This window comes from Muscardinus avellanarius (assembly GCF_963383645.1).
Source record: "Muscardinus avellanarius genome assembly, chromosome: 3".
Lineage (NCBI taxonomy): Eukaryota > Metazoa > Chordata > Mammalia > Rodentia > Gliridae > Muscardinus > Muscardinus avellanarius.
Window position 1 is genome coordinate 65429165 of NC_137788.1, and position 21803 is coordinate 65450967.

Below are 21803 nucleotides of genomic sequence, written 5' to 3' on the forward strand. Positions count from 1 at the left end.
AGATCGCATGTTCGAGAACAGATTCAGCAAGTACTGAGACTCTCATCAACCTAGTGAGACTCTGTTTCAAAATAAAAACTAAAGCCCTGCATGGTGGCGCACGCTTGTAATCCCTGCGCTTGGGAGTCTGAGACAGGAGGATGGCACCGGTTCGAAGCCAGCCTCAGCTACTTAGTGAGGCTCTCAGCAGCAACTTGGTGAGACCCTGTTTCCAAATAAAATATAAAATAGGTCTGGGAGTACAGCCCGGAGGTAGAAACCCTCTGGGTACCACCATATTAACACCAAAACACCCAAAGTTAAATAGGGGTGGGGGTGTAGCTGAGATGTAGAATACCCTGAGTTCAGTCCCCAGCAACACACACACACACACACACACACACACACACACACACACACACCTAGAAAACCTAGTTTCTGTAAGGCCGGGGCCGCAGTTCCTTGCAGCTGGGCTATGGGAGGCCCTGGCCTTGGCCGGAGCTGCAGGACCCCCCAGCCGGCTCAGCTGGGGCTGGAGGAGCAGGCGCGGGCAGTGGGCAGCCCAAACGCAGATCCTACTGGGGACAAGGCGGGCGCCTGGGGTGGCAGGCGAAACTCCCCCAGGTGATTTACCGCAGGTGATTTACCGCTGGGAATCTGCAGTCCCTAGAGAGCAAGGGCTTCGGTCTGCAGGTCCTTGTGCACAGGTTCTGGGGATGACAGAGGGCAGGTAAGAAGCGCAGACAGGATCAAACTGGAGTTTCGCAGACCGAAAAACTAAAGGGAATTTTTGTTTAACCACTTACCCCCGATTAGAGTAGGAATAAAAATCTGCCAAGGCTACCCCAGATTTCGCAAAAGAAGGGGGCAGGCCGGCGGTCTCCAACTTTGCAGGCTTCCCCTTGCGGGTGCGCCGCTCACCGCGGCCGGGAGAGGGCCTGCGAAGCTGCGGCGCGCGGTCGTAGGCTAAGCTTGGCCCTCGGCGGCCATCGTCGACGCCAAGATGGCCGCGCCCACGGACCCGGAAGGAGGCGGCGAGTGCGGCGCCAAATCCCTCCCGCATGGATCGCAGCGCAGAATTTGGGAGGTGGAAGGCGCAGTGTCTGAGCAAAGCCGACCTCAGCCGGAAGGGCAGCGTGGACGCGGACGTAGTAGAGCTCGTGCAGCTCCTGAACGCACGAGAAGAGTTTTTCACCACCAGCTCCTGCGCGGGCCGCGTCCTCCTGCTGGACGGGGTGAGCCCTTCGGAACCCCCAGGGCAGGCTCAGTGCTACGCCCCCTGCGACGTGTTTGTCCCTTGGATGAGTGGTCTAGGTTTCTTTACGTATGAAACTTAAAAAGTCAGACCAATGCTTGTAAGACCGTTGAGGCTACTGGGGATCCTTCCGTAAAGCAGATTCTGATTCTCTAGGTCTAGGCTGGTGCCCGATATTAAGCAAGTCCTCAGGTGGACTCTGTTGCGTGGCAAGGGTGAGGGAATTTGATTTTCTGAGTACTGAAGGAAATTAATGACTTTCTAGCCTGGTGAGTTTCAAGCCACAGAATCCTTACTTTGACCGGCCTACCAAATTATTGTTACTACCTGATTGAAAGTTATCAGGGTAAAGGAGTTCGCTGCCTCCTAGTGGCCCACTGCATTAGTACAGCTCTTGTAATTTTTGCATTAAGCAATTAGAAAGGTATATATTAGAAGATTAGAATCCAGCCCTCAGGCTTTGGAGAGATACTACTTAGAATCCAACCCACTTATCGCAAGTATTGGCATAGGTGACCTTAGGAAAGTTACCAAAACTCAGCCCCTTCCTATTCCATGGACTGAGGAAAATAAAGAGCATCCGCTTCATAAGCATTTTGTATGGAGGAACTGGGATCATTAAAACAATTAGCATCTTTACCTGGCTCAGGTTAAGTGTGCTTTATAATTTGGCTGTGTGCTAATTCTGTTAGTAGTACGGATTCAGAATATCGAAGACAGTACATCATAAGCTTATTCTTTAGCTCCAGCATTGACTGATCATTTGCTGATTTCCTAGGTTAGTGAGGTCTATTCAGTTTTCGGGGATGGGGGAACAGGGTCTCTTAAGCCAGCTGAGGCTGGCTCCGAACCTACGCAATCCTCCTGGCTCAGCCTCCCAAGCAAGGGGATTATTACAAGCATGCGCCACCACGCCGGCAAGTCTGTTCATTTTTATATTACTTCCATCACGTTCTGAGGACTAGCACTCTTGCTAGTGCTTTCTCTTCTCTTTCCTCTTTTCCACTACTCTATATCACCTGAATTTTTTCAAGACACTGAACCTCTGTTCTCTCTCCTCCAAACCATGCTACACATTAGCAGATTGTTCTTTTTAAAACAGAATTTTTTTACTCACCTTTTCCTGAAACATTTTATTACGCTTTTGTTTACATCAGAAAATCCAAACCTGTACTCAACTCTATTTCCCACTACGTGTCTCTTCATCTGTAGCTAATTACAGAAATTGTACTATTCTCTTTCTTATCTTGTATTTACCTGCTTTTGCCCCTGATTATGTTTTTCTTCCTGAAACATTTCCCCGTCTCTGTAGATTGGAGAAATGATTTCAAAAGACTTTTTTTTTTCTACCTGAACACACACAAACACAAGCACTACCCACTCTGAAGTAATGACTGTTTCTTTTGGAGTGGCTTGACAATTTATCTGAACCTCTTAATTTTATTAGCTTATATCTGTGTTATATGTATATTTTACTCAGCCTTGTTTAAAGAAGGATTTGGAGCAACTGACAAAGGAAACAAGAAAAACAAAAAGTGGGAAAATCTAGATAAAGGAAATACAGATACAACAAACCAGGATGATAGGTTCAAGGACAGCCTCAGCAAGGAGTGAGACTCTTATCAACCTAGCAAGACTGTTTCAAAATAAAAATAGAAGAGGGCTGGGTTGTAGCTTAGGTACAGTGCCCCTGAGTTCAATCCCCAGTATCATACACACACACACACACACACACACACACACACACACACACACACAAAACCTTGATATTAGGACCTGTAAATGTGGTAAAGGGAGACCACACATTTGGCTCTCAGATTATAGAAGCCAGCATAAGGGCAGATACATAAATTACTAAAGTCTTACAATTGACATTATGTACATATGTGAAAATGCCAGTATCAATCTCAATACCTAACTGCATTATGATATGAGACATGCACCAATAAAAGTATATAAATATATGTGGGTGTATATATATAAAAGCACACACAGCTTTCTTGTTTCCAAAGCCAGACAGACAGCACAGTCTTCTGTGGAACCATTGTATAGTTACTTTAAAGAAGTATAGTGATTTCTGTGCATGTCGCTTCCTGCCTCTTTCCAGTGTTTTAAGGGTAGGATCTCTCTATATCTAATAAAACTTTGCAAGTAAATAATCATCCAGGTTAGGTCGATGTAAAAATGTTTGCCTTGAAACTCTGACCTTTAATCCTAGTTCCCTTTGTGGCTATATACAAAGTCTAACAACTTGGGCTCGTCTAGGAAGTGTTATAAAGGTGAAAACAGCAAAAATGTCAGTAACAAGTGGCAAGTTATCTAGTATTAGGACAGTGCTGTCCTCAAAAAGAAATTCAAATTCTTCTCTTAATATGATATTAACCAAATAAAACAGTACAACTCAGATGTTACTAGTGTACCATCCCTTCAACCCCTAATAATCCTTTCCTCACAAAAATATTTCAGACTATCTTTAGTACCTTTACCTTTCAAATCATATGTCAAATTGTATTCATTTTTTTTGTTTGGGGCTCACTTTACCCAAAAATATATTGAATAATTTCAGTAATACTTAAGATTATTAAGTTAAGAATGCCTAAATATGCTATGCTTTGTAGTTATTAATTTTGTAAATACTTTGTGATTTAATTTTATTTTATTACTTATTATTTTAGGGTGTAAATGGTTTTGAGGTTCAGAAGCAAAACTGTTGCTGGCTACTAGTTACACACACACCTTGTATAAAAGATGATGTGGTAAGTTTTTAATATATAAATTTAGAACCCAATTTAAATTCACAGTTACTTTAAATACATATGAAAAGAATAGGACATGCAAGGTGATTTATGTGCATAATTATAAGGGCTGAAGATTTAGAAAAGTTTCACTATAGTGGCTTTTTTAGGTTGTAGAAGAGTGTGGAAGTTATATAAGCATTACTTAACTGTGGCTCAACAAAACACATTAGCTAGAGCATAGCAGACAGTTCATGAATGTGGTACACATTTGGTCCACATTTTAATTCTGCCATTTAATAAATCTATTAGCTGGCACAGATTATAGAAGGAGAAGTGGATTAGCCCTCTCTATGTATTACCAGCTTTACTGATTTAAATAAATTATGCATTTCTTATCTGGATTGCTTCTGGAAAATGTTCATGCCTATGCTCAGTTATTTGGTTTTCCAAATTGAAGTGTGTAGATGAGTTCATATAAGTTTGTTATTAGTAAGGTACTTTTCTTTCCTAGTGAAGTTAGAAATCCATCTTATGCAATAAATATAATTCATTTAACTAGAAAAGACAGCAGTGAGGATGGAATCAAGCTCTGCTGGTTTGTTACTCATATATTGCTTTTCGGGCACTCCCTCCATCTTCATGTTTGACTTCTTTGCGTGTTTGCCTTTTTTCTTTTCTGCTGAAAATGATCTTCTTTGAGGTAGGAATGGTAGCTGTCAGCAACCTCAACAGAAAAAAAACTTCCTTTTCCAAAATTTCATGTATCAGTCCCAGAGAAGGACTCTGAGTTGTCCTACATAGATTGGCTGTTGTTGTGTTTAGATCGGTTATTTTTGCTAGGAAATGATCTAATGTCCTTGATTAAACAGAGGCATTTAACAAATAAGAGTGATGAATGACAGGGTTATGATTAACAGGTACACCTCAATCAAATGGTGTAAAGGTGGTACCCTGGACTAGGCAGAACTAATAACTGTCTCATATGAATTCTAGGTGGTCAGGCAGTGCCACAGGATAAACTATAACACAAGTACACCCAAGGTCAAAAGGCAGGTAAGCGCCACACAGGAAAGACATCAGAGCTTGACCCAAGGTTGCTAAGAACAGAAATACAAGCATATTATTTACTTGCAGCAGAAAGAGACAGTATAAGATCCAGCCCTTTGCAAAGTGGCAGGCCCCATGCCTAGCAGACTGATTAACACAGCTGACGAGGACACTCCTTACAAGCATCCCAGTGTTATAGTAAAAGTACACTGACCCTTGAAATAGAGAAAGTTGAGCACATAACTGGGGTCTATTGATGCACATGTAGTTAAGCAATTCCAAGGGAAGTATACTTGTGCTCAGTGCAGAAGTGCCAGGAATGTGTTGTCTGTGCTCTGAGTTCTTTATATGCAAGACAGTTGAGAGCTTACCAGTGTTTACTGTACTGAGCGAGCACAAAGTTCTTGGGAACACAGAGGAGGGGTCAGGTCATGCTTGGACTCTTCTTTCACAATATGTATGCCTCTGTCTCAACAACAACAGATTTAAACAGTCTTATTAGTTACAGTTTTTGATATCACATTCTTTAACAGAAAGCCTGTAGAGAATTAAATAGGGTAGTAGTTTACTTATTCAGGGCACAGGAAGAGCTGGATAAATGAAAGCTATGAATGAATTGGCAGTTGAGTTTTTCAAGGAAATCAACATATTAATTAGTTTTTGGTGAAAGAAAATTTAAAAAGGAGTGGGGAAAGTTATTTCCAGAAAAGTATGTTTCGCAAGTTTGAACACTTCTAGGAAAAGCAAGTTATATATGAAGTAAAAAGCCAGCAAAGTTTAGGATCATATAGTTGTATCTGATATTGTCATTTTCCCCTTATTTAGATGGTAGCTCTGAAGAAAGCAAATGGCGATGCTACTTTGAAATTTGAACCATTTGTTCTTCATGTGCAATGTCGGCAGCTACAGGATGCACAGATTCTGGTGAAATTTTATAATTATACTTGAATATGTAGGTCTGTGGGTAGATTTAATTTTTAAATCTTCTATAAAAATGTAATACTAATTTGTTCAAGTATTTATTTATCTGCGTAATCAATCTATTTCTCTTTAGTATTAGGGAAAAAAACTTTCTATTTGTAAATTTTACTTTAGCATTGCATACTTTGTTTTTACTTGCTGACTTTTTAGAGAAAATACCATGAAATTACATGTAAAACAAAGTATCTTAAAGACTATTTCATTTTTCTCATCATTTAAATGAGTATTGGGTAAACATCTTTTAGCTGTGATTATTTTCCATCTCTATATTCATTTTTATGCCTTTGGTATATTTACTTATAAAATTAAGTTGCATTATAAGCATTCATTTAACAAGAATGCACTGAGTCCCAATGTGTTGGACAGTAAAGGATAGCAATAAATAAGATTAGGGACTATCTTGGTTCCTTCCTTGAGGTTAGGAACCAGCAAAAACAAACAATTGAACAAGCAAATAAAATAACTACAAGGAACAAAATGCCCCTCAGAAAGAAAAAATGGTAGTGATGGAAAATATTGTGAAGTGCAGCCTTCATCATGGGCTTCTCTGGAGAGGTTTTAAAAGGAACAGAAAGAGCTAGGCCTGTGACTAGGAAAGGAACATTCCAAGCAGATGGAAAAGTATACAGTGCAAAGTTTCAGAAGCAAGAAAGAGCTTAATGTGTTCACAGAACAGAAGAAGAATGAGTTCAAGGGGGACAGCAGACAGAGAGGAAGATGGGACCAAGTCACTGAAGGCCTTGTAGACCAGGATCAAGAGTTGCACTGCTTGCTGAGGGCAAGAAAGAGTTAGTGAAGGGTTCATTGCAAGCAGGAGTGGCTTGGAGAGGTGTGTTCCGAAAATTTCAGTTGTGGTCCAGCATAGTTAGAGAGTCAGCCACAGTGACCTCACTGGTGGCTTGGCCTAGGATGAGAAAGGTGAGAAGGGGATAGAGTGAAAGTTTACTCTAGGGTTGGAATGAATGGACCAGTGAGGTTGGCTGGGAAAGGAGAGCCTGAGGGGGGAGGAGGAAGAGGCTTGGCTTGAGCACCTGGATGTTGGGTGCTATCCTTGGCTCTGACGGGAAGTACTGGAGGTTGAAAGGGTGGGCATCAGAGACTTGTTGCATGTTCCTTGTGAAATGTCTTTAAGATGCCTGTCTTAGATGACAGATCTGTCTGCTAGGGCTGCCATAATAAAATACCATGGACTGGGTTACTAAAAAGAAATGTATTTTCTCCCAGTTCTGTTGCTGAAAGTCCAAGATCGAGATGCCTGCAGGGTGGGTTTCTCCTATGCTCTCTCTCTCCTTGACTTGCTGATGGCCACCTTCCTTCCTCCTTTGACCTCTATTGGCCTTTCCTCTGAGTGCACATCACTTATATCTTCCTCTTATAAGGACAGTTATAATTAGAACTCCACCCTTAAGACCTTATTTAACCTTAATTATGCCTTAAAATTCTTATCTCCAAATTAGTTACATTGGGGGTTAGGGCTTTAACATACAAATTTTGAAACTCCATGGACACATTTTATTCCATAACAACACCTAAATAAATATTTCAAATAGGTGTTTAAGTAGAAGTCTGGAACTCAGAGGAATAGACTAGACTAAAGATACACACTGGGGACACCAACACACAGTGTTTAAAACCATGAGCCCCTATAAAATCACCTGTGGAGAAAGTGTGACAGGAAAAGAGAAGAGGCCCTGAAGAATAGGTGCACTCAGAGATGTCTACCAGAGTACAGTGTGTACAAGTTCAGCAGTTTACAGCTGTGGACTGAAGCTATCTTTGTTTTATTCTCTGATGATACCAAAACATACCATTGATGCTGTGAGATCTTCAACTCTCCTGTTTTCCTTACCCATGTTCTGTTTTGACTGAGAATCTTCCTGGGCTCAGTCATGCCCTCCTAGGCCATAGCCTCAGTGGAGGTCTAACTTTCAGGGATCTGATTGCAGTAAAATCAGAGAAACTGAGAAATGTCCTCAATTGTAACTCTTTTTTATGAGCCCATACAGTGCTAGGTACTAAAGAAGAATAGAAGAAGACAGATAATATCTATCTCCTAAGGAGCTTATTTTGTATTTTATAGGAAAGAGACAGACTGCAAACAGGAAAACAGAACTTCTCATCATGATAAGTGCTGTATTCCTCAAGGATTAGCAGGGTCCTGTGCTAGAAAGTAGTGGGGAGGTGTACAAAAAAGGTGGCTAAAGAGACCTTTTTAAGAAGCTAGCATTGAATGGGAACAAGATGAATGATAAGAACCTGCTGCAGAAAGAGTAGTGCAGACAGAGGAAATAGCAAAACCAAGAGTTTGGTTCAGCCAAAGGCATGGAGTATATAGAAACAGAAGGGAAGCCAGATGAGATTAGAGAAGAAGGCAGCCCAGATCAAGTTGAACATTCTATGCATGGTTTAGAGTTTGCATCCCATTTTTAGCCAATATCTAAGAATGTGTTGGAATGGGAAAGAGTAAAAACAGAGACTAATCTTTGGAGAATTCTTCAGAAGTCAAGGAAAGGGTGGTGGCAGCTTGAACCAGAGCAGGCAGTGGGTATGGTGGGGACTGGGTGAATGTGAGGTGTTTTGACAGGAGAATAAATAGAAATTGCATATAGGGGATTAAGGAATAGGAAGTGCCAAGAATAACTAGGTTTGGAGCCTGAGCAATCGGAGCTCTATGGATAAGTGATATCATTGAACAAGATGAGAAAGACTATCCAAGAGAAATAGGTTTATAAAGATAGAATCAATTCAAGGTAGAGATCTGAACTGGAAATGGGCTTCTTCAAGATATACTTGTTACTTAAACCAGGAAACCAGATGAATTTCAAATAACAGAATGTACTTAAAACAAGGTTTTTCAATTGTGATGCGGCGGGACATTTTGGGCCAAATAATTCTTTACAGAGGAGCTGTCCTACACACTGCAGAATGCTTAAGCAACATCCCCAGCCGTCATTCATAATATGCCAGTGGTGTCCCCCCAACCCCCCTTCCTAGTTGTGACAGCTTGGCAAGCAACAATGTCTCTAGGCAACAAATCCATTCCTGATTAAAACTACTGAGCCAGATAAAAGAAGAGGCCCACATCTGGTCCCCAGGGCCCCATTTAGAGACATTAGAGCCTAATAAGATAAAATAACATAGTCATAAGTTCAGAATTTTGGTGCTTTGTGTGTAAATTCTTTTCTCAAATTATATCAACAGTTCTTTTCAGACTTAGAACACTACTGTTCTCATTTAAAAGAAAAATTTTATTTATTTATTTTGCTTACTTTTAAAGAACATGGTTATAAGAATAGCTGTTTTTTGGTCATTCTGCTTTATGTAAACAATCACTAGCCAAATGTCGCTGTGTTTTATTGGATTCTAGTTTACTCTTTCTCTTGATTCTTCCACAATTGTTATTCTAGTAAGTCTAATAGGAACGGTAATAGGATTTTTAAGCATAGCCCATATACCCTTAATAGGTTTGCATATATATCTTTCTGCCCCTTGTGGAATGAAACAGATGATTTGCTTAGCTAGATGATCAGAATTTAACAAGTTTTTTTGTTTGTTTGTTTGTTTGTTTTATTTTTGTTTTTACAGCATTCAGTGGCAATTGATTCTGGATTTAGGAATTCTGGTATCACAGTGGGAAAGAGAGGAAAGATTATGATGGTAAGATACCTTTCTGCAAATAGCAATTCTCTGAATGTTCTACTAATTACACTCCTGCCTTTATTCTCTCCTTACTCAAATTTTCTTGGCATTTTCCTTAGTGACATACTGTGTCCTAGTGGGCAAAATCCAGAGTTTAGATCTACATTTTAGGTGTTATTTTATAATATTCTCCACTTACTTCTAACCTGATTTCTGGCTCTGCCTTCTTTATCCCAAATGGAGTAGTCAGGGCCTGATTTAATAAGCACCATAGTGCAGTGACAAGAGCCTCAGAGGAATCGAGTCTTCTCTGTTGATAATGCTGGACTCTGGCTATGCCATACGAACTTGTACACACCCGTCTAATCACTCAAAACTACTGTCCTAGGACCATGTCCAGTCCACCCGGAGCCAGATTCCACTATACGCACTGATTAATTAATAGCTAAAGTTGCTTTTGTGGCAAAATTGAGTGGTTATAGCAGATACTGTATAGCCCACCAAATGAAACTCATTACTATCTGTCCTTTCACAGAAAAAAATTTGCTGGCCCCTGGCCCAGATGATCTTTAAGGCCCTCAAGTCCCACAGTTTTTGTTGTTAGCATTCTTTTGTGGCCAAGCCAACACCTAATTCTCTTGCTTGATTCAGATTGTCCGTGATAGTTACTGTTTTGGCATGGCATGTATTGTTTGTGTTTTAAATATTTCAGATTATGTTCGGTTTTAGCTCCATAGACTTTTTTTTATCTATTTTTAGCAAATCGTCTACTTTCCAAATAAGAGTGGCTCACAAAGGAAGACACCTATGAGACATGACTAAATAGAAAGTCAAGACCCTCGGCACTGGTTTATGTCCACACTTCACAGTGCATCTGGTGGCCCAAGGAAGAGCTATTTTTCCACCTGGCTCTTCTTTGTCCTCCATAGCTGGTTACAAGTCCTATCATTCTCCTTCTCATTGCTCATGCCTGGTTGCACCCCAAGCCCTCTGCGACTGTCCTGATTCAGCCCTCTCATTCCTCACCTCAGTCCATGCAATTGACTTCTGACTGGCCTTTCTACTCCCCGTTTCCTCGAGTCCCTCCAACCAACACTGGGAGAACCCCTTTTAAGAAAAAATAGGGCCTTCAAACATTTTCCATGATACCCAAGGCCTTATCATCTCTCTCTAACATATGAATGCTCCAGCTATTGTAGAACTATAGTAGTCATTTCCCAAAAATATTCTATTCTTCCATGTCTCTGCCTACAGATAAGTTGTTCCTCTGGCTGGAATGCCCCCTCCCAGTTTTTATGTCTGACAAAACTGTACTTACCTTTAAAATCCCAACTCAGATGCTGGCTTTTCCATAAAGTAGAGTGCTCAGACTTAATTACTCGCTCCTCTTCCAAGCTTGGTTAGCATCGTGTGTACATGTGCACACAAACACTGCTTCTGTCAACACTGAGGTTGTACTGAAATTTTTTGTTCATCTGTTAATTTTCTAAAGTTTGAGCTCTCAAAGATTGGGACCATGTTATATTCCTCTTTCATCTTCCTAACCTTAAAAGAGGTCTAGAATATTACAGATGCTTAGTAAAAGATTTATTAAAATAATTTTTATTACCCATATGAGTTTTTGTGGCTGCTCTTCTTCACCCCTGTCCAGTGTTAGAATCTACTTGAAATATGTAGATTGCCTCCTCAACAGAGTTACTAAGATTGGTGAGCTTAAAGCATTAAGGATATAGATGCTTTGTGTGGTGGAGAAGGCATGGTTTACTCTTGTAGCCATGCTTAGTTCAAGCAGCATGAAGGGATTCTTGGGCATGCAGTCTCTTGACTTTCCCTTGAAGCTTCTGTTGAGATTTCATTTTTTTTTTTTTTAATGTGCATTAAAACTTTCTTTCTTTTTTTTTTTTTTTTTTTTTTTTTTTTTTGGTGGTGGTACTGGGGTTCCTGGAAACCCTTCTACCTCCAGGCTACACTCCCAGACCTATTTTATATTTTTATTTGGAAACAGGGTCTCTTAAGCCAGCAAGGCTGGCTTCGAACCTGTGCGATCCTCCTGTTTCCGCCTCCCAAGCACGGGGATTACAAGCATGTGCCACCACTCCCGGCACATTAAAACTTTCTAAGCAGCCAGGTATGTTGGCACACACTTAAAATACCAGTACTTGGGAGGCTGAGACAGGAGGATCACAGGTTCGCAGCCAGCCTCAGCTACTTAGCGAGGCTTTCTGCAACTTAGTGAGAGCCTGTTTCAAAATAAAGAATAAAAAAATAGTCTAGGAGTGTAGCTCAGAGGTATAATGCCCCTGGGTTTCATCCCCAGTACCTCAAAAAAAAAAAAAAAAACTTTGTAAGCCATAGCAAGATTGAGACTATTAAAAGGTATTGAATTCTTTGATACTGCTTCTCTGAAATGTATTGAATGCCTTTCTTTAGAAATCACTGTATTTGATGAGAAAATCTGTTTAATCTCCTTTGATTCAACTGTGTTCAGCATAGACTTAGCCAGGTGTGGTGCCTAATCCCAGTATTTGGGAGGCTGAGACAGGAGGATCGCAGGTTCATAGCCAGTCTTGATTGACTACTTAGGCCCTCTGCAACTTAGTGAGACCTTATTTCAAAATAAAGAATAAAAATTAGGACAAGAGGGGTATAGTTCAGAAGTAGAATGCCCTGGGTTCAGTCCTCAGTACCGCAAGGAATAAATAAATAAAAGCAGAGGCTTATATGCTGTAGTGGAACTAAACTGTTCAAACTCATCCCTGACTGGGACTTTGCTTTAGTTATCTGCAAATCTTCATATCTAAATTATTTTTTCCTTGTAGGCTGTCCGGAGTACACATGGCTTAGAAGTTCCATTAACCCATAAGGGAATACTGATGGTGACAGAGGAATATATTGACTTCCTGTTAAATATAGCAAATCAAAAAATGGAGGAAAATAAGAAAAGAATTGAAAGGTATATTAATTAGATATGTTCATATTACTCATATATGCCTAAGTCATCCTTGAAAATATTCATTCATTCCATCATTAGTTCATGATTCAAACTAGTTATCTACTTTTTACCTTACCCTTAATAACAAAAAGATGATCACATAACAGATGAGAGTAACCAGATTAGGAGGGGCACTAAACGGAACCTAAAGTAGAGGCTCCATTGGACGTAGTTAGACTTATGACCATTAGAAACAGGTGGGAGATGTGTAATCATTCTGGAAAGAGCCCAACAGCAGCAGGATCCATGACTGATTAGCCGAAAGCATCTAGCGAAGATGTGCACACTGGCCTGCATACAACCCACCAGAGATGACTGGAATCTCCCTTTGACAAGAACAGCCAGGTCAGTCTAGTCTGACAAGTGTTTCTACCTCTGGCTTGTTCAATACTCAACTATCATCATGGATGAGATCTAAAATGGTTATAATTGTCCAGCTAGAAAGGATCATAGCTGTTAGTTCATCTCCTTATACTACTATTGTTTTCTTCAACTTCCCTTCCTGGCAATTGAAACTCTTAAATTGCTTTCTCTTTCAATATTTTCCTAAGAAGAGAGTTTATATATGAAGAAGAAAATATTATACTGCTTTTTATATGTAAAAATAATACCACTAAACTATCACCACTAAGTTGTACATTGAGTTACTCAAGGAATGGTGACCAGTTTTAGGTCATAATTTTCTGTTTTCTTTGTCCCTACCCCTATAACCACATTGCATCCATCAGTTACTGCCTAAATATGTCTGCAGTTGTTGTTCTCTCCATCCTTACTGCCACTTTCTTCATTCAGGACCACGGCACTGGCTTCATTAGCTTGTCTCATATTAGGAGGCTGCTAGTATATCTCTCTACCAAGAGATTCTCATCATAATCGTGTGTAATGTTCAAAGGATCCTATTACTTGATTTGCTTGCTTAAAATTCTTCAGTACCTGCAACTTTTTTGAAGCCACTGAGACCAGAAGTACCAGTGGTAACAATGTAATACTTTTAAAAGTGGTAGAACCAGTCTCCAGAGGCATAACTGAGTTCAGATCCTGGTTCTACCAAGTTCCTTGGCCTGGTTTCACCTACAAACTCTCTTGGCTTCACTTTTCTTCTCTCTAACTTGAGTTAAATACCTATCTTAAGGAACAGTTATTAGTTTCCATTAGGTAGCATATGCATAATGACTGACCCTCTGTCATGCCATGGCTTCTCAGAGTGGGGTCCTCTTCTCCTTCTTAATTCTCTCATGGAGAATCAACACCTAACCACAACAGTGCTGCTGTCCAAGCTTTTTCAACTGATGTTCCTCATTTGAACCATGTAAGTCACAAAATGAATTAAATGATAATTTTCTCAGTTCTCCCAGAGATGGTATGTAACATGTACCATTTTAGACACATTGGAGAGAAGTTGATTCATTGCATACAATGCATATCTTAGAGCATGAGGACTTACTTTTCTAGGTGAGTCCTGTTTGAGATAAATTGGCCATAAAAATCAGACCATGAGGTACAAACATTCTAAAAAAAAGTGATGATTTGAGGTAAGCAACTAAAGAGCACCTCGCCACTCCACCAGACTACAGCCGTGCATAGGTACTTATTGATACCATTCCAAAAGTTTACTACATTTTAGATAGTAATCCCATGAGACTGTTTGCTAAAACATAGGAGGTAACAAATCAGTTTTCTCTGTTTCCTTACTTGAATTTCAACAAGATTATAAATATAGCCCAAGATCAACTAACTATACACCTGGTGAAGTTAATTGAGCCACGTTCACCAACTATAAAATCAAATTATGCTTTAAATCCATTGACTCAGAAATATATTTTGAGATTATAGTATGCATGCTGCTATCAAGCGAGCCATGCTCATCATGTAAAATCAAGGAAAAATTAAAGAAGGGTGAAAGTGTCTTAAGATACTGATTAGAAAATTACATGTGAATTCAGAAAGTGTGAACAAATTAGGAAGCTCTCGTGGGAACAGCTGTACATTCAACTAAATGCAGAAGAATACTTGCTCTTCTGATGTTAAAAAGAGAAAAAGTAATAAACAGTGGAGGTGAAGAGTTATGCAATCAGACAGGAATCACTAAAATTGTTTTGTCATAGGACCAGTTTTGCAGCTCAGATTTCTAGAGAATTAAAAAAACTCAAAAAATCTCAGTGTGTAACATCTCAGCAACAAGAAATATTCTGAAGACATAGAAGTCAAAGTTAAGAGGTAAAATAATTTTAATAGAAAAAAAGTCTTGTTTGTTAAAAAAACACAAAAACAAATTCCCAAGCCCACTTCTCAGTGGGGAGAGACTTATCCACAGAAACAGCTGTGTTCCTGTGGTTTCTGGAGCTGGGCAAGACAGGCCTGCAAGTAGCAGCCTGCTATATAAACAGCTGATTGGAGACTAGAAGAGACAGAGACTGACACCAGACATGGTAAGATCATTTCATACATAATGATTTCCAGGTGAAACATGTGAAGTGTAGAGATCTATTTACTAACTACAAGAGGAAGGCTTTTTTTTGTTGTTTCTGTTAATAAGAGATCAGGACATGGATCAGATGATACCAGCATTAGGCTCTAAGTAGAATAAAATTAAGCATGTTCTTCTTTACATCAGCTATATAATAGAAAATGTTAAATAAAACATAGAATAAAGGGGCTGAGTATATTTACACATAATATTGTTAAGAATAAAGAAATCTAAAAGACAAAGTAGTTGTCTACTTTTCAGGGGTGTGTGTGTGTGTGTGTGTGTGTGTGTGTGTGTGTGGTGTACTGGGGTTCCTGGAAGCTTCTACCTCTGGGCTATTCTCCCAGATCCATTTTTTTTTTAATATTTTTATTTGGAAACAGGGTCTCTTAAGCCAGTGCAGCTGACTTCAAACCTGCGCGATCCTGATCCTCCTGTCTCCGCTGCCCAAGTGCGGGGATTATAAGCATGTGCCACCACACCCGGAAGGTTTTTTTTTTTTTAAACTCTTGACTGGTAAGATATGAATAACAGGAAATTTACCATTTTAATCAGTGGCATTAAGTACTTTCACATTGTCATGCAACCGTCACCATTATCCATATCCTGAACTTTTTCATTAACCTTAAACAAAAGCTCTGTTCCCATTTAACAATAACTCTCCATCCCCCACACCCCCAGTCCTGTCTTTGTGAATTTCACTATTATAGGTACTTCAAATAAGCAAGTTCATATATTGGTTCTTTTGTGTCTGGCTGATTTCACTTAGCTAGTGTCTTCAAGGTTCATCCATGGTGTAGCACATATCAGAATTTTATTTCTGTTTAAGTTTGGAATGTGTCAGAATTTCATTTCCGTTTAAGGCTGAGTAATACTTCACTATATTTAGAGACCACATTTTGTTCACCCATTCATCCGTCAATGGATAGTTGGATTGTTTCTACCTGCTTAGCTACTGTGACTAATGCTGCTCTGAACATCAGTGTCCAAATGTCTGTTTAAGTCCTTGCTTTTGGTTCTTTTGGATACTCAGAAGTGCAATTGCTGGATCATATGGTAATTCTACATTTTTTTTAAGAGCCACAGTACTGTTTTCCATAGCAACTGTACTATTTTACATTAGCACTAACAATGAGAAATTGAACTATATACTTTCCAACACTTGTTTCCTCATAATAGGTATCCTAGTAAGATGTAAAAGTTGCATATCATATAGTTTTGCTTTGCATTTCCTTAGTAATTAGTGATGTGAAGCACCATTGTATGTGTTTACTGGCCTTCTGTCTTAATGTCTTTGGAGAAATATTTACTCAAGTCTTTTATCTACTTTTTAAATCAGTTGCTCGGTTTTCTTTTGAGTCTAAGGGGTCTTTGTATATTTTAGATATTAACCCTTTATCAGATATATGATTTGCATATATTTTTCCCATTTTGTGGGTTGCTTTTTCATTCTTTCGTAGAATTTTTGATGTGTAAACGTTTTAGTTTTTATGAAGGCTAGCTTATGTATTTGTTCTTTTGCGATCTATGTTTTTGATCCCAAGAATCATTGTTAAATTCAGTGTTAAAAAGTTGTTGTTTTTTTCTCCTAGAAATTTTATAGTTTCAGTTCTTGCAGTTAAGTCTTTGTATCATTTTGAGTTGACCAGGGACTGATTTTCAAGCGGCTGAGTAAAGGTTTTGGCCACCCGTTTTGCTGCCACACCTGCCCTAGAAATTATATATGAACTCCATGTGAAACACAGATCAGCTCTGTTCTCAGTCTCTCCCAAGCCAGATAGTACTTGGTTCTGGGCAACAAGGATACCAGTTATTTCCAGAGTAGTATTGATGTGTTCTATAAAATGTAAAGGACTGCTAGGCACTGGACCTCATGGATGAATCCTGCCAGAACAGCCTTTATAGTAGCATAATTGGGAGTTCAGACAAATAGACATTCAACCTGGAAAGTGGCAAGTACCCTAAAAAATGTGTAAGACACCCTAGGGTTTTGAAAGAGGAAGCAATTAAATTCATTTGTGCAGAAGATGTGTAATGAAAGAAAAATTTATGGAAAAAGGTCAATAAGCTGGGTTTTAAAGGCAAGCAGGATTTTAAAGAGTCCTGAAAGAGCAGGAAATTGTATGATAGGTAGAAGGAATAGTACGAACATGGAAAAAGGGAGTGATAATAATTAAGCTATAAATAAGGACCAGTGAGTGGTTGGATTTACCTAGAAGAGGAAGAAGAATTGTTCTTACATCACTTTGTTCTTTTCCTTCCTGCTTGTGGTGCTCTGTCTCTTCTTATGTGTAGACGTCTCGTCTTATTCTACCACTTAGTTGAATACTATTCTGTAGGATTCTGGCATTGGCCCATGCTTCAGCTTTGTCCTCATATACTGGTAGGTCCTCCAGATCTCACTTGGAGCAGTGTGCCTCAGTGTGTTCCCTTCCCATCTCATCTTCTGAAAGTGGCTTTATAGCTTTGCAGTTCCTGTTAAACCCTGAGCTTCTCAGGGCACAGACCACATCTCTTACCTGTGTCTTCAGTATCAGCACAGGTCTAAAATGCAGGTGCCTAATCAGTTAAAATTCAAATACATAGTAGATCAGAATTGTCTTTTTTTTAATATGTATTAGCCATTTCCTCAAGTCTATGTTTCTGCTTCAGAAGCCAGATTTCCAGCTTTTAATTGCAGACAGTTCTCTACTTAACCTCAAAAAACAAGAATTCATTTTTTTTCAGGGTTTGCCTGAAAAGCCTGTCACAGGGAGAGAACTAAATAAAAGTTGTCTTGTGATGTGTTAATCTTGACTCAAAAGGTTAAAAAAATTAAACAACTTGACTTTCTTTTGAGAGGGGCAAAATCAGTTTCCTGAGCTACTCTTTTTGTTGTGGCCTGTGAGAGCTGAGAAAACTACACTTTGAAAATTGGGCTTTAGAATACTGTGGAAAAGGTCTGTCTATAAGAGGAGAACATATAATTGGAAAACAAATTTCTGATTTATTGAGTAAGATAGTTCATCAAAGAAGTCTTAAAGTGATCTTTAAAAAAATAATATTTGAAGTTTTTATTCCTGACTTGCAGCAAGAAAAGATCTTTGTTCTGTACTACCCCTTGTTTTTTAGTAATCTAAGAATATAACTTTGAATTGTTAAGTTCTTTAATGGAAGATTAAGGCATCTTTTCCTTTTCACTTACCTTGTTTTATGTGACTGAAAAGACATTTTACACAAGCTACTAATTCTCTTTTCTCTGATGATAAAAGAGCAATTTAATTTTATTTTACATTTTCTAGGAATAAAATCCAATCTAGAAAAAAGACTTAGGTACCTAAGTGTAAGGTGCAGGGTGGGTGGAGGATGGTGGAAGAGGAGGTTGTATATGGATGGCATCATACGATGAAGTAAGGGCGCTCACACCATCTGTGGCGGGCTCAGATTTCTGTGTTAAATAAATAGGTCATTTTAAACAGGCAATGTGAAAAATAAGAAGGTAGTCATTGAAGTTACAAGACAATGACAAGACCTGGAGAGAGACCGAGCAAAGGACAGTTTCATGAATTTTGTAAGGGACTGAACAGAGAATTGTAGATGACTTGCAGGGCAGATGAAGAAATTGAGTGTGGTGGAGTGTTGATGAGTCTGCAGATTTCTGACTTCATCTTGCAGCTCTGTGATGGTCAGGATTTGGAAAGAATAAGCTATCCCTACTTAAAAGGAATGAGAAGAAATGGCATTTGAGGGAGCCAGGTTTCAGTAAAGTAGATATAACGGATGCATTAAATGAAAAAGTGTTACCATGGAACAAGGTGCAAAACATTCTATGTCAGTATTTCTCGATTTTGGCTCTTAGCAACTTAGTGAGACCCTGTTTCCAAATAAAATGTAAAATAGGGCTGGGAGTAGCCTGGAGATAGAAGGCCCCTGGGTTCCATCCCAAGTACCACCACCAAAAACCCCCCAAAACACACACGTGAGGAAGATACATATATTTCTGTCTTTCCTCTTTTGCTGCACCTCCTTCTCTGAGATTGGTTCGTTCATTAAAGAAACGTTTATTGGGCATCTAGTGTATACCAAGCACAGTACTGTATGTCAAGTGGTTAGTGCATACGTTCTTAAAATATGGATAGGAACTCATATGGTGGCACACGTCAGTAATCCTAGTACCTGGGAGATTGAGAGAAGAGGGTCACAGGTTCAAAGAATCAGCAATTTAATAAGACACTAATAGTGCTGGGGGTGTGATTCTAAGGTAAAATACCCAGTACCTGGGTTTAATACCCAGTACCACAAAAAGGACAGGATAAATAGTAATTATATTGTGTATGTATTAGAGTTGCATGGAATATTTGGCAATCAGTGGATATTTGGGCTTTAGAATTTTAGAGTTTTTTCAAGTAGAACCTAGCCTGTTCATTGAATTAAAGAAGAAAATTCATCAAAACAACAACCTGTTCAGTAGAAATAAAATTTTCTGTTATACCCCTGCAATAATAGGATATATAAATGACATGAGATCCCCATGAGGGCAAGGGAATCTGCAAACACTAGATCATTCTAAATGGAAACCAAGGGTAATATAGCCACAGCTACCATTTTTATTCAGTAGTTAATTATTAAGCACATTCTTACCAAGTATGCCAGTACTATACTACATTCTAAGAATTTAACAGAAAGATAGGTTCCTTTGGTCTCATGAAGTCTGTATTACAAAAAAATAGTCATTATTAAGAACAAACTCTGTGCGGGTACTGTGCTAAGTACTTAAACCTCTCATCTGAAATCCTCTGACAACCCTGTAGGTAGAGAGCAACATCTAGTTTTATAAGTGAAGACTCAGTGATGTTAAATATCCAGCCTCGACTTTCCAAGTGAAGTGCAGGTGTCAAATACATGCAGCTCGATGCCTTCCCACATATGTGGAAGGTGTGATACGTATATTCACTGTCTGCTACTGTGTTATATACAATATATATATATATTTCACATTGCCTGTTTAGAATGACCTATTTTATTCAACACAGAAATCTGAGCCCGCCACAGATGGTATGAGCGCCTTTACTTCACCGTATGATGCCATCCATATACAACCTCCTGTTGTATATAACAATTGTATACACAATATATATACAATACTCCTTGATTATTACAAATAATCAAGAAGATTATTCTTGTCATTAATGTATGTACTTGGATGTAAAAAAGAAATGAGCCTTGATTTTTAGGGAACTTGCAGATTATCATATCACAAACTGAACTAAAACCCAGGGGAAAAATAAAAGAAAGGACAGTTTATATTTAAGAAATTTAAGGAGCTAATAAGCAATTGAGAAAAATGAATTTCATTTGCAAACAAATAATTAAAATCATAAAATACCATTTTTGTATATCAGAGTAAGGCATTTTAGTAGTGCTATTCAGTCTCTGAGTGAAGTGGTCCCTCAAGTGCTGTTATTATTAGAAGCATATTTTTTTGAACATCAGTTCTGGAAAACTGGCAGTATTTTTCAAGTGCCTTAAGATGTTTATGTTCTGTAACCATAATTACACTTTTAGGTGTCTTAAAGAAATGTCTACAAATTTATATCATTTTTAAAATGTTTATCACATTGACATTTGTATTAAGGAAAATTTGAAAATAAATAAAGGCCTATCTAAATAATAATGCCCTACTAGTAAAAATATTTTTAGTTCATTTGATGATGTGAAAAATGTTCTCAGTAAATATTAAATTTGAAAAATAATGTAAAATTTATGTGCAATATGTTAATTATATAAAAACAATAGGGATCTGTGAGTATATAAACTGGGAAGAAAAAATAATGAAAATGACTTTCTAGATAGTTATACAGAGGTGATTTTAACTCTATTTTTCAAATTCTAAAATCTTTTAAAGTTATGATTTTTAAATAAAATATTTTTTTCTTTCTGTATACATATGAGGAGATCATTAGAATTGAATAGGATGTATCAGGTGATTCCAGTTCACTTTTCAGGATTATTTTTTAAAGAATTGAAATAATTTTTTCTTATTAATCAGTGAAATGTATTATTTCTTGGATTTGCTTTATATTTTAAGGCTAATATAGGACATTGTCAAGTTTACATAATTTATGACTTTAGTGACTCACTTTCAGAATTCACAGATATAACACTTGTACTTAATTCTTACAGGTTTTACAACTGCCTACAACATGCTTTGGAAAGAGAAACCGCTACCTCACATTCAAAGATCCATGAAAAAAACAAACCTTCCTATACTCATAAGAAAAAAAGAGACCCAGAAAAAGTACATGGCAAATCTGTTTCTGAAGAAAATGACAAAGAACTTGAAAATGTTGATGATGATGATGATGATATAGGAATCAATATTCCTATCTTCCCCAGAGAGTTCTAAGATTTGATTCTAAAGTGTTTTGTTTCAGATGAGTTTTATAAACCTGCTCTTTATAAGAGTATTTTAAATTGTTGAATATGTCAGGCATGCAGGAAAGCAAGATTTAATTTTTCTATATTTTTATTTTACTTTTTACTTTATTTAATTTTTTGTGGTTGGTACTGGGGATAGAACCCAGGTGCATTCTACCTCCAGGTTACACCCCCCCAGTCCTATTTTTTTATTCTTTATTTTGAAATGGTCTTATTGAATTACAAAGGGCCTCACTGAGTAGCTGAGGCTGTCTGCGAACCACGATCCTCCTTTCTCAACCTCCCAAA

At 38.4% G+C, this 21803-nt stretch overlaps 1 protein-coding gene across 1 annotated transcript; it reads left to right on the forward strand.

The window, feature by feature from the left end:
* Positions 1-1040: 1040 nt before the first annotated feature.
* Positions 1041-21483, forward strand: TYW3 (tRNA-yW synthesizing protein 3 homolog; the record flags this gene model as incomplete). Its single annotated transcript, XM_080691445.1, has 6 exons — positions 1041-1214; positions 3910-3990; positions 5845-5943; positions 9586-9657; positions 12459-12592; positions 21261-21483. The coding sequence occupies 6 exons, from the start codon at positions 1041-1043 to the stop codon at positions 21481-21483; spliced, it is 783 nt and encodes a 260-aa protein (XP_080547571.1).
* Between the last annotated feature and the right edge of the window lie 320 nt (positions 21484-21803).